Source organism: Poromitra crassiceps, assembly GCF_964638095.1.
Source record: "Poromitra crassiceps genome assembly, chromosome: 19".
Lineage (NCBI taxonomy): Eukaryota > Metazoa > Chordata > Actinopteri > Beryciformes > Melamphaidae > Poromitra > Poromitra crassiceps.
Genome location: NC_139646.1, coordinates 15,183,047 through 15,194,950, shown reverse-complemented (window position 1 = coordinate 15,194,950; position 11,904 = coordinate 15,183,047). Strand labels below are relative to the sequence as shown.

The 11,904-nt window shown below is 44.1% G+C and overlaps 1 protein-coding gene across 1 annotated transcript in view; it reads left to right on the top strand.

Moving 5' to 3' along the window:
- Positions 1-11,904, top strand: part of ctnnd1 (catenin (cadherin-associated protein), delta 1) — a 43,286-nt gene that overhangs the window by 24,739 nt on the left and 6,643 nt on the right. Inside the window, exons 11-18 of the mRNA XM_083655799.1 lie at positions 201-237; positions 1,814-1,931; positions 3,178-3,334; positions 6,268-6,333; positions 6,600-6,727; positions 10,181-10,331; positions 11,133-11,328; positions 11,460-11,656. Of these exons, the coding sequence (XP_083511925.1) occupies positions 201-237; positions 1,814-1,931; positions 3,178-3,334; positions 6,268-6,333; positions 6,600-6,727; positions 10,181-10,331; positions 11,133-11,328; positions 11,460-11,656 (1,050 nt within the window). The remainder of the gene's footprint in view (positions 1-200; positions 238-1,813; positions 1,932-3,177; positions 3,335-6,267; positions 6,334-6,599; positions 6,728-10,180; positions 10,332-11,132; positions 11,329-11,459; positions 11,657-11,904) is intronic.

Sequence of the window (11,904 nt, the reverse complement as noted above, 5' to 3'; positions counted from 1 at the left end):
ATGACGAGGGAGGATAGAGGCTTTAATGAGGGGATCTATTATCTCACAAAACTGAGGGAGATCTGGACAGAGTGAACAAGCGATTTTGAGGGTTACAGGGAGGGAGGAAACGGAGTCGAGGACAGCGGGGCATTGACATATATAGTGTAAACAGTATGTACTAGAATGTGGATCTGTTATCTGTGCGTCCCCTCGGCCAGGCAATTCATTACAGGGTTTCTATGTAGGTCTGGAAAAGTACGTGTGATTAATTTGGTCTTAAAAAGTTGGGGGATCTGCACCAAAGGACTGGAAAATATCATCCCAGTAAACACATGGTACGTGTTGCGCATGTAGATCTGCACTGCAATTTCAAATATATTGTGATATTTACTGATGATCAGAAGAATGCTCTCCACATCATATAGTTATTAAACATCAAGCACTGTGCTTAAATCCAGTCAAGAAATGAAGGTAGGCTTTTGATGGATGATTGATTATCCAAGCCAAACTCAAAATGGTTACGACACTATTTAGATTGCCTACAGTTTGAATGAAGCACGCTACTTTAATATTGTGAATCTGGAGAATTGATTTTAATAAACAAGATAAATTTCACAATAATTCCAATACTAAACTTAAAGTAGCTTAAAGTAGGGTTCTAATTACTGAGATGGCACTCGGGTTTAATTTAAATTGTAGAGCACCCTCAACATTTAATTGGAGAGAGCAGTTAACACAGGCAGTAAGTTGACAGAGAGAAAGAGGTCTGTGATCTGCATATTCAGAAAGACCAGAGGAAATCCTTATTGGACACATTTTAGGCTGCAGATGATTATAATGAGTTTGAGGTCAATCCAGTGTGCACTCGGATTATAAACTGAATACCAGTGAAAGTGTTAACATCTGGCTCTATTAAATTTAAAATGGATAAAAATATAAGCTGCAATAGGCATTTTCGCACATTAGCGGCCCCAAATGGCAGCGACAGGTAACCGTTTTAAATGAATGGACCCAGAAATCATGTTAAATGTAACATCATGTCAGTGAGCTGCACACTGCGCACTCATCTTTACTCAGCTGGCTGGTCTGTCGTTGCTACGTTACCAAAGGGAGGAGAGAAACAGAACGTCTAACGCTGGTGTGTCCAGGTTTCTCTGTATTGCAGTTTAGGAGACAGCCTCCTTGTGATCTAGGCTCATAAGACCAGTGTCTTTTTTTTACATAAGAATCTGCCTAGTGCAGCATGAAAATAAACTTCCTGAACTATCTGAAGTGAACTGAGTGCCCCCCCCCCCCCCCCCCCCCCAACACACACGCACACACTTTGTGGTAGGGAATGTGCCGTAGTGTTGTGTGGGAAGGCGTGGCTGTCACTGGGAAAAGCAGGCCAGCACAAAAGACCTGGGCTGAATACCATTCCACACAGTTTTGTGCTTCCTATTTGTTTCCCTTCACAGAAACTGGTTCTCAGTTTCCACCTGGTTGTTTTCACCTGTCCAGTCCTGTTGTAGATCTGTGAATAGGACTGAGGTGAGGGAGCAATTTAGGAGACTTCGTCCCACAGTTGTAACCTGATGCTGTCAAACTGTACTGTCTTTGTAAACCAATGGACTTAACTGTTAAGACTTAACAGGAGTTTCACACAAACTACACTATGGTTACCCCCTCCCCCGCCCCTCCCCCCAACCCCAACAAGCATTGTGCCCAGGAATCCTTTTGTGTGTAAAATTGACTCAAGTTCTTCTTCTTTCCTTCTAAACACGTCCATTCTTCCTCATTCTGCTAATCCTTTTTTTCCTTCCCCTCTCCTCACCTCTCCTCCCCTCTGCAGGAATGTGAGTTCAGAGCGAAGTGAGGCAAGGAGGAAGCTGAGGGAGTGCACGGGATTGGTCGACTCGCTCATGTACATCGTCCAATCCCAAATAGACTGTAAAGATGTGGACAATAAGGTATGTAGCACTCGCATCCATTTACAGTCAGATCCATAAATATTTGGACATTGACAAAAAAAAATATCATTTTGGCTCTGTGCACCACCACAATGATGGTTTAATTATGATTTAGATGTAAATACCCTCAAATTAAAGATGGAATTCTGCAATGAAAGCACATCTTGATTGTTTAATTCCAAATACATTGTGGTGGTGTACAGAGCCAAACTGATGAAGATTGTGTCCAATATCCAAATATATATGGACCTAACTGTAAGTTCAATATTTTAGGCAATTAGTTGATGATCTTATCCAGACCAACAGTAGAATGACCTGCACTTTTTAGACAAACTGCAATCAGGGATTCCGCCCTTTTTTTTTTTTTTTATAAAACAATAAAACAAAAAACAAACGTACCTTTGCATGCTAGCCTGTCAAATTAAATAACTTAACTAACTTAATTAAATAAGCTAAATGCTAATAGGTCTATGGATATGACTGACAGCAAGTAGTGAGTGTCTGGTACAGATATTGACCCTGATAACGTCAATTGCAGGAACAGTGCAGTTTGCGGCAACATTATGAAATATACCAGAGGGGTTTATTTTGGCCACGACAACACAACATCCAACCACTGATAGATGGAAGAAAACATGCCTACCCACCTACACCCCATTTACAAACAACTCATTCAGCTAAACCATAGACAGTAAAGAGCTAAATGAGCCAGCTGGCGACCTAATTAACGTTGTCAAATTTTCTTACCAGCGTCACCTGGTTCATTTGAGGAGCTTGCAGCGGAGGTCGGCGTTGCGATATTTGCGCATATCCAAAAACCTTTAGTGCTGATATCCAAAGTCGTTCATAAAAGTTAAAAGTAGTCGTCGTCGTTTGTGGTTATATATCTATTTCTTACTTTACGTGTAACAGCACAGTTGAGAATTGTTCACACATTCAAGCCTCTTTTTCTAATTGTCTGTGAGCTTCTGTGAAGCCTGCTAGTTCTCATTACAAAACATCTCAATGTCCTTGACCTTGAGAGAGTCCTTGAATTTGGTGTTTTAAGAAGGTGTGGGAACCCTGATAAGAGAGGCAGAAGAGATTTTTAATGGGTAAAACTCAAAGTTAAGTTAAAAGACTGGAGGGGATATGATTCAGTGACTAGTTGACTTGACTGGTTGCCAGGTTGCATTCTAATCTTTTGCTCTTTCCTTTTCCCTCTCTCATCCCTCATTACTCTCCCTTCATTCTACCATCTGCCCAGTTGATAGAGAACAGCGTGTGTCTGCTGAGGAACTTGTCCTATCAAGTGCACCGTGAAATCCCAGGCTGTGAGCGCTACCAGGAGGCCACGCCCCTCAACCAGGGCCCCGCCCCCACCAACCAGAAGGGCGGGTGCTTTAGCTCCCGCAAGAGCAAAGGTCTGTGTTTGAGAGAGAGAGGGAGATGTAGGATTGTGGTGATGTCGTCACTGTAGATACTGACAGCAGTATCTACAGTGACACTAGTAGACAGATACTAATGCACACACACACACTCTCTCTCTCTCTCTCTCTCTCTCTCTCTCTCTCTCACTCACTCACGCACACACACAAACACACACACACACACACACACACACACACACACACACAAACAAAACCAGTGGCTGGCAGAGGAATGTTAACAATCTCCCCCAACTCCAAGAATGTCCATCCTCGCTCTGCCTGCTCTCTTGTTTGTGTTTCACTGAGAGTATTGATTTTTCTCTCTTAAACTAGAACATCCCTTTTTGGTTGTTTGTGGATTTGCCTACTTTACCAAATCTGTTTTTTCAGCGACAATGAACATCAATCAACATTAATGTGAATGTGTCAGACATAGCCAGCCTGCTAGTTTTCAACAGTTTTTCTGTAATCTGATGGTGGGCAGACTAGATGAAGCATTGTGACATAGGAGGCAATAATATGGTCAATTTTCTAGGGGAGCTGATAAGGACATGTCTCATTAATGCATAGGTAAATTCTATTCCCTTTATTTTGTTTTATTATGCCTCCGCCGGCGAAGCCAGGCCGAAGGCATTATGGATCCGGGTTGTCCGTCCGTCCGTACGTACGTACGGCCGGCCGTCCGTACGGATGTCCGTCCGTACGGATATTTGTTAACGCCATATCTGAGGAAAGCCTTGACGGAATTTCATCAGATTCGCCTTAAACATTCACTTAGGCTCAAGGATGATCTGATTAGATTTTGGTGGTCAAAGGTCAAAGGTCAAGGTCACTGTGACCTCTCGAACGCCATTTTCAAGCTTGTTAACGCGATATCTGAGGAACGCCTGGACGGAATTTCATCAGATTCGCCTTAAACATTCACTTAGGCTCAAGGATGATCTGATTAGATTTTGGTGGTCAAAGGTCAAAGGTCAAGGTCACTGTGACCTCTCGAACGCCATTTTCAAGCTTGTTAACGCGATATCTGAGGAACGCCTGGACGGAATTTCATCAGATTCGCCTTAAACATTCACTTAGGCTCAAGGATGATCTGATTAGATTTTGGTGGTCAAAGGTCAGGGTCACTGTGACCTCTCGAACGCCATTTTCAAGCTTGTTAACGCCATATCTGAGGAACGCCTGGATGGAATTTCATCAGATTCACCTTAAACATTCACTTAGGCTCAAGGATGATCTGATTAGATTTTGGTGGTCAAAGGTCAAGGTCACTGTGACCTCTCAAACGCCATTTTCAAGCTTGTTAACGCGATATCTGAGGAACGCCTGGATGGAATTTCATCAGATTCGCCTTAAACATTCACTTAGGCTCAAGGATGAACTGATTCCATTTTGGTTATCAAAGGTCAAAGGTCAAGGTCACAGTGACCTAACAAATGCCATTTTCTAGCTCGGTAACGCCATATCTCAGTAACACATTGACTAAATTTCTTCACATTTGGCTCAAATATCCAATTCTGCACAGAAACGCCTTGATGCAATTTCTTCCAATTTTGCTCCAACATCCACTTGGACTCAAGAATGAACTAATGGCGGAGGCATAAGTCCGCGTTGCGGTCGTTCTAGTTTTATTTTATATATCACTTTGATTCTCACTTCAGTTCATGTTGCACATTTTCTATCAAATGTTGACTACCTTTTATATCACAGCAACAAATATTGCCAAACTGAAGGTTATCTGGAGCAACTAGGATCAATGTGTATGAAATGGTAACAGCCAGTGTGTGTTGAACTTGGTTGACGTGGCGCAGTATTAGGGCTGCACAATTAATCGTATTTTCATCGTCATCGCAATATGAACCTGCGCAATAAAAACACATCGCAAAGACTGCTTGAAACGCAATGAATAGCAAAAGTGGTTTTATTTACATGAGTCATGCATTCCCACTCAGCATCTGATCATTTTGTCTTGTGTTGTAAATCCAGCGTACACCTTTCCCTTGCAACAGTGCGCTCCGCCCCTCTGCCAAAGCCCAAACACGCTGTGTGTAGTTTCAGCTAGAGTCAGTGTGCATTTAATTTCTTTATTCAGTGGGCATAGGCTATGTTTGGGGTCTATGTTAGCATTATTAAAGCAGAAAGACATAGGAACTGTATAGCTAATCTGCATACTTTAATATTTGTTTATTTATCGCAAGTCGTATCATCATCGCTATATTGAACAATGTTATCGCACATCGCAGATTTTCCTCATATCGTGCAGGCCTACGCTGTATGTGGCCTCCATACGTGGCATGATGTCACAGTGCTGATTCTGTCTCTGAGGGGGTGCCATTGGGATGTACTCTGTAACTAAGCAAGTGTTAATTTGGGTGGCTCCGTTATGGCTGCTTTCCTCTTACCTAATTGCTCTCTCTTCCTCCTTTCTTGCCACCCTCTTCTCCCTCTTCGCCCCTTATTTCCTTCTCTCCTCCCTCCTGTCATCTACTTCTCCATCCTCCTCTCTCCTTGTTGGGCTGGGCTACAGATGAGTGGTTTTCCAAAGGTAAGCTCTTGCTTCTGTATGACCTGCGCTTCGCTTCCACTGCCTGCTGCACTGGTAGTAGTAGTAGTAGTAGTAGTAGTAGTAACATGAGAGTAGCTAAGCTAACAGGTTTGTGTAACTGTCCTCGTACTAACGTGCACGCCTTGTTCTCACTCCAAAAGGGTCATAGTGAAATAGTCTCCGCTCTGTATGTAAAGGATCCGTTTGTGGATCTGTTTGTGTGCGTGCACCTCACAGTATGCGTCTAACTCAACTAGATCAAATTCACTAACGGTGGAGCCAGCACTCTAAAATGAGCTCAGTCCGCCATATTTGGAGTCCTTGCTGATTCCAGACGGTTCTAGTGTGTTTCTAAGGCTGTGGTGTTGCTGTTTGTTTCCAGGGAGGAAAGATGAGGACGCAGCCACAGACATAATAGACATTCCAAAGAGGACAACCCCTGCCAAAGGTAAATATCTGCTTAACACTCACTGCCATTACATCACACACCGATTCAATCAACCTCTCTGTGTTTTACTGTGAAGCAAATGTTCAGCTTTGCTTTATTCTCCTTATCAACACCTCTCCAATCTTATGTCTCCGCCCTTCTTTCCTCTTTCTCTACCTGTTCCTCTTTTCCCCTGCGTTTCTCTCTCTCTCTCTCTCTCTCTTTATATCTAACCTCTCTCTCTCCACATCAATTTACTGCCCCCGCTACTTCCATCTCTCGTCTAGGTTACGAACTGTTGTTCCAGCCGGATGTGGTCCGTATCTACACCTCCCTGCTGAAGGAGTCCCAGAACCCCACTGTGCTGGAGGCATCAGCCGGAGCCGTTCAGAACCTGTGTGCTGGACGCTGGACGGTAAGATGACTCGCCCCGCTGCTATCAAAAACATCCTATTCCATTTGGCTCTACCAACAACCCTACACTAGCTGGGTTTCCATCCAAAGGTATCGCAACTTTTAATCACATTTTCAGAAAGTTGGCAAAATAAAATGCGATATTATGCATCTTTCCACCCACTACCATTATGTGTACGGTAATATTAGGAATGGTGAAGAGGAGGTTTAATTAATTGACGTGATTAAAACATGGCATTGGCCAGACGCCAGTCAAACCCTCAAACGAGGGAATTAACCCCGTTCTCTGAATAAATGTGAGGTAAAGAGAAAACATCCTAGCCTGATATTCAGACTGAAGTGGAGGAAATCATGCTGGAGGCTTGGTGACGGAGAGAGCGCACTGCTGTCTGCCTCTGCAAACGTTACACGTGCGTGCCATTGTCTCGCTATGAAAAATATCACATATTAATTTAACGGTTCTTGATTATACAGAGGTACGTAAAATGTATTACCAGACGCCACTCTTCAATTCGGGATATATGTAATCCACGGAGAGGTTTACTGTAAGTGAATAAAATGTCAATTCTGGATGTGAGTCGCTTGAAATCCCACTGTCTTCCTCTGTTAAAACTGCATGTTTTTTAATGGAATTTGGTTACAGATGCGCTAAAGCTGTTTCCACTGCATTTATCCCATTTCCTTTTATCGATACACCCTGCTTTTCTGTCTCCCTCAAGCGTTGAAACTTTTTTGCGATATTTGGATGTTTACAGGACAGTGTGTTGGATGTTTACAGGACAGTGTGGGGCTAGTCATGAACGTAAACCTGTGCCACAGTCCTTACAGGACAGTGTGGGGCTAGTCATGAACGTAAACTAGGGATGTCAATTTTCGGTTAATTTCACTTTCGATTAACCGACGCTAATAATCGATTAACCTATCGGTTAATTCATAATTTTTTAATATATATATATATATATATATATATATTTTTTTTGTCTATTTACTCAATGAACTCATGCCCAAACAAGGCGTGTCTATTTAGATGCTGAAATGTTAATGCTTTTTGTGTTAGAATTTCTAACACAAAAAGCATTAACAAGCATTAACAAAAAGCATCAACATTTCAACACAAATTCTTTTTGTGTTAGAATTTGTAACACAAAAAGCATTAACATTTCAGCATCTAAATAGACACGCCTTGTTTGGGCATGAGCTCATTGAGTAAATAGACCAAAAAAAAATTATTTTTTATTTTTTTATATTAACACCTTAAGTGCCATAGCCGAAATAATTCGTCTTACATAATCCAGCGCTTGAGTGCCAGAGCCGAAATAACTCGTCTTACATGTTTTTTTGACGGTGGGACATCAATCAACCCCTTTTACATCTTCCAGATAACTATTTGGAGCAAGAGCATGCGTGTAATCTATTTTACCGACCACTAAGTGGCGACAGAGACCGAGAGAAGTCACAGCCACGGGACCCAAAAGCCACAAAAGCAGCCGCCTCCCGCGGAAAAGCCCGGACACACACACACAGAACGGACAGAGATCCCTTCCCCCCAGAGCCGCGCAGCAACGCGCGAACACACACACACACACACACACACACACACACACACACACACACACACACACACACACACACACACACACACACCGCGGGAGAAAGCCATTCAAGGAAATGGCGACGCGATTTTACAGTAATCCGTTTCAGACTCGTCTTGCCCGACAGGCAGACAGGCAGGCAGGCACGCAGACAGACAGGCAGGCAGCACAACGCGCTTCTGACACGCCCGCTGAAGCCAGGAGGAAGGAGGAGAAGACACACGGAGGGAGGAGTTTGAATGAGAGGGGTGTTTCCTGTTGTTATGGAGGAAATTACTGTTCAAAACTATTGTTTAGAATGTCTGACGGTCTTACTGATGCCAAAAATGAATGGTTAAAGTGACTGTTTCACAAAAAGCCATTTATCTCTGAATAAATTTCCAGACGCTGAAACCATGCTGTACTCAACGGCTAATATCTACATAACTACTAACTCTGCAAACTAACTCTTTTAGACAGAGAAAGCACACATTCTATTAGTTATTTTTAGATGATTGGTGTTCATGAATTCTTAACAGAAAAGAATCCTCGGCTCTTCTAAAATGAGCCAGAATCGTCAAAAACACCCCTGGCACAACTTACCTACAGGAATGAAAACATGGCTGGCATTCAATGTGTTAACTGATAGACCGACAGCAATAACCGAACAACGACGTTAGCGACGGTTAATCGATTAACGGTTAACCGTTGACATCCCTAACGTAAACCTGTGCACAGTCCTTACAGGACAGTGTGGGGCTAGTCATGAACATAAACCTGTGCCACAGTCCTTACAGGACAGTGTGGGGCTAGTCATGAACGTAAACCTGTGCCACAGTCCTTACAGGACAGTGTGGGGCTAGTCATGGACATAAACCTGTGCCACAGTCCTTACAGGACAGTGTGGGGCTAGTCATGAACATAAACCTGTGCCACAGTCCTTACAGGACAGTGTGGGGCTAGTCATGAACATAAACCTGTGCCACAGTCCTTACAGGACAGTGTGGGGCTAGTCATGAACGTAAACCTGTGCCACAGTCCTTACAGGACAGTGTGGGGCTAGTCATGAACATAAACCTGTGCACAGTCCTTACAGGACAGTGTGGGGCTAGTCATGAACATAAACCTGTGCCACAGTCCTTACAGGACAGTGTGGGGCTAGTCATGAACATAAACCTGTGCCACAGTCCTTACAGGACAGTGTGGGGCTAGTCATGAACATAAACCTGTGCCACAGTCCTTACAGGACAGTGTGGGGCTAGTCATGAAGATACACCTGTGCACAGTCCTTACAGGACAGTGTGGGGCTAGTCATGAACATAAACCTGTGCACAGTCCTTACAGGACAGTGTGGGGCTAGTCAGAACATAAACCTGTGCCACAGTCCTTAAAGGACAGTGTGGAGCTAGTCCAGAGCTTGCTCATTTTATAGCCCACGCCATTTTGTGGATAGCATGAGCTGTGCATATTGTTTTATCCCAAGTACTGTAAGTGCCTAATCGTATTGTGAGCAGGTAACTTTACCATATCACGCCGTCTAACCTGTCACCTCACTTACCGCTCAGGTTTCCTCTAAAAACTCTTTTTCATGCAAAATGTCTGATCGTGTTTGCATCTGAGTCATTTGTCACCTGGGGCTACACGGCCTAATTTATGAATCACACTTTCCATCTTGTTTTACAAGTACTTTGACCTCTGAAATCCACACATTATTGCAGTGGAAAAGATGCTCATTCGTCCTGCTGGCTTGTTGTTAAAGTTGAGATGTCCAGTGTATCCGACTCTCTCAACGACGAGTCATTGTTTTATCATCATCACTCACAGTGTTACCTACCTATACAGTCCTCTAATAAACAGAAAAAAATGTCTTTGTCCCTGTCTAGTATGGCCGGTACATCCGTGCCTTGCTGCGTCAGGAGAAGGGTCTACCCATGATGACTGAGCTGCTGGCCCACGGCAACGACCGCGTGGTCCGGGCCATGTCTGGAGCGCTCCGCAACCTGGCCATCGACGCACGCAACAGAGACCTATTAGGTAAGACTTTGTTGGAGTCCTCCATATTTAACAGACAGTATTTGGAAATACTACCCATTTGTTTGAACCTGGATGGAGTGCCAGAAAGCTGCGTTTACCCTATTAAGGCAAATGCATATTTTTCCTCTCACCTGTAGTAGTGCTATTTATCCATCTAGATCGTTTTGTGTTAGTTGCCTGAGTTTTGGAGATATCGGCCACAGAGATTTCTGCCTTCTCTCCAATACAATGGAACTGGATGGCACTCTGCTTGTGGCGGTCAAAGTGCCACAAAAAATACATTTGAAAAACTCACAGCAATGTCTCTTTCCAGAAATAATTACCCGGTAGGAACTATTTTCTTTCGACCAGACTACTCTCACTAGCTGCTAGCTAGCTGCTGTTCTAGCTGCAGTTTCATGTAGGAACTTAATGGTTAGCAGCTAGTGGGTGTAGTTCAGTCGAAAGAAAATGGTTCCTACATGAAACTCATCACAAGGTCTGCGGATTACTTTGGTAACCGGGTCATGATTTCAGGAAAGAGACATCGCTGTTGAGTTTTTCGTGTGTGTGTGTGTGTGTGTGTGTGTGTGTGTGGCGGAGCATCACTAGCTGAGTGCCATCCAGTTCCATTGTAGAGAAGGCAGAAACTCTAGAGCCGATATCTCCCAAACTCAGTCACTAACACAAAACGATCTAACTGGATAAATAGCACTACAGGTGAGAGGAAAAATAACTGACTGGAAAAATATATATTTGGGTTTTTGGATTTTAGCGTGAGCTGTCCTTTTGAGCACTCTCTGTGCGTGCGTGTGTTCTCAGGTAAACACGCTGTGCCTCACCTGGTGGCCAACCTGCCAGGCGGCGGTCAGAGCCAGCCGGTGCGAGCGCTGTCTGAGGAGACGGTGGTGTCGGTACTGAGCACGCTCCACGAGGTGCTGGGCTCTAGTCTGGAAGCAGCCAAGACCCTCAGGGCTTCGCAGGGGATCGAGAGGCTGGTCCTCATCAACAAGGATGGGTAAGGGCTCGGGTTGGGAAAAAAAAAAAAAAGGATATCAAATCATCCAGTCCTGTTAGGATTATAAATAAGTCTTTCTCTGTCTGCCTCTCCCCTCCCTCCCTCCCTCCCTCCTCCTGCCTGCTGGCCAGCAATCGATCGGAACGGGAGGTGCGTGGGGCCGGGCTGGTGCTGCAGACGGTTTGGGCCTACAAGGAGCTGCGGCGCACCCTGGAGAAGGATGGCTGGAAGAAGACAGACTTCATGATCAACCTCAACCCTCCCAGCAACAACACCAGAGCCAATGGAGGTTACGAGGACAGCAGCACTCTGCCGCTTATAGACAAAGGTCAGGGAGTGAGAGAGAGAAACGCATGCCCTGCAAAGTCAAACAGCTGTGAGTGGTGAAACCAATAATAGGTCTGCAGTGTCTTGTCTCCTTATTCTCCGCTCCAACAGATGTGTGGTTGGTACAGAAGCAGACTATATTTTAGCATTAATGGGTAGAATTATAGTTTATATGGGACCTAACTTTCATCGTGACCTTTTACCTAAAACACATATATGCACACACACACACACACGCACACACACACA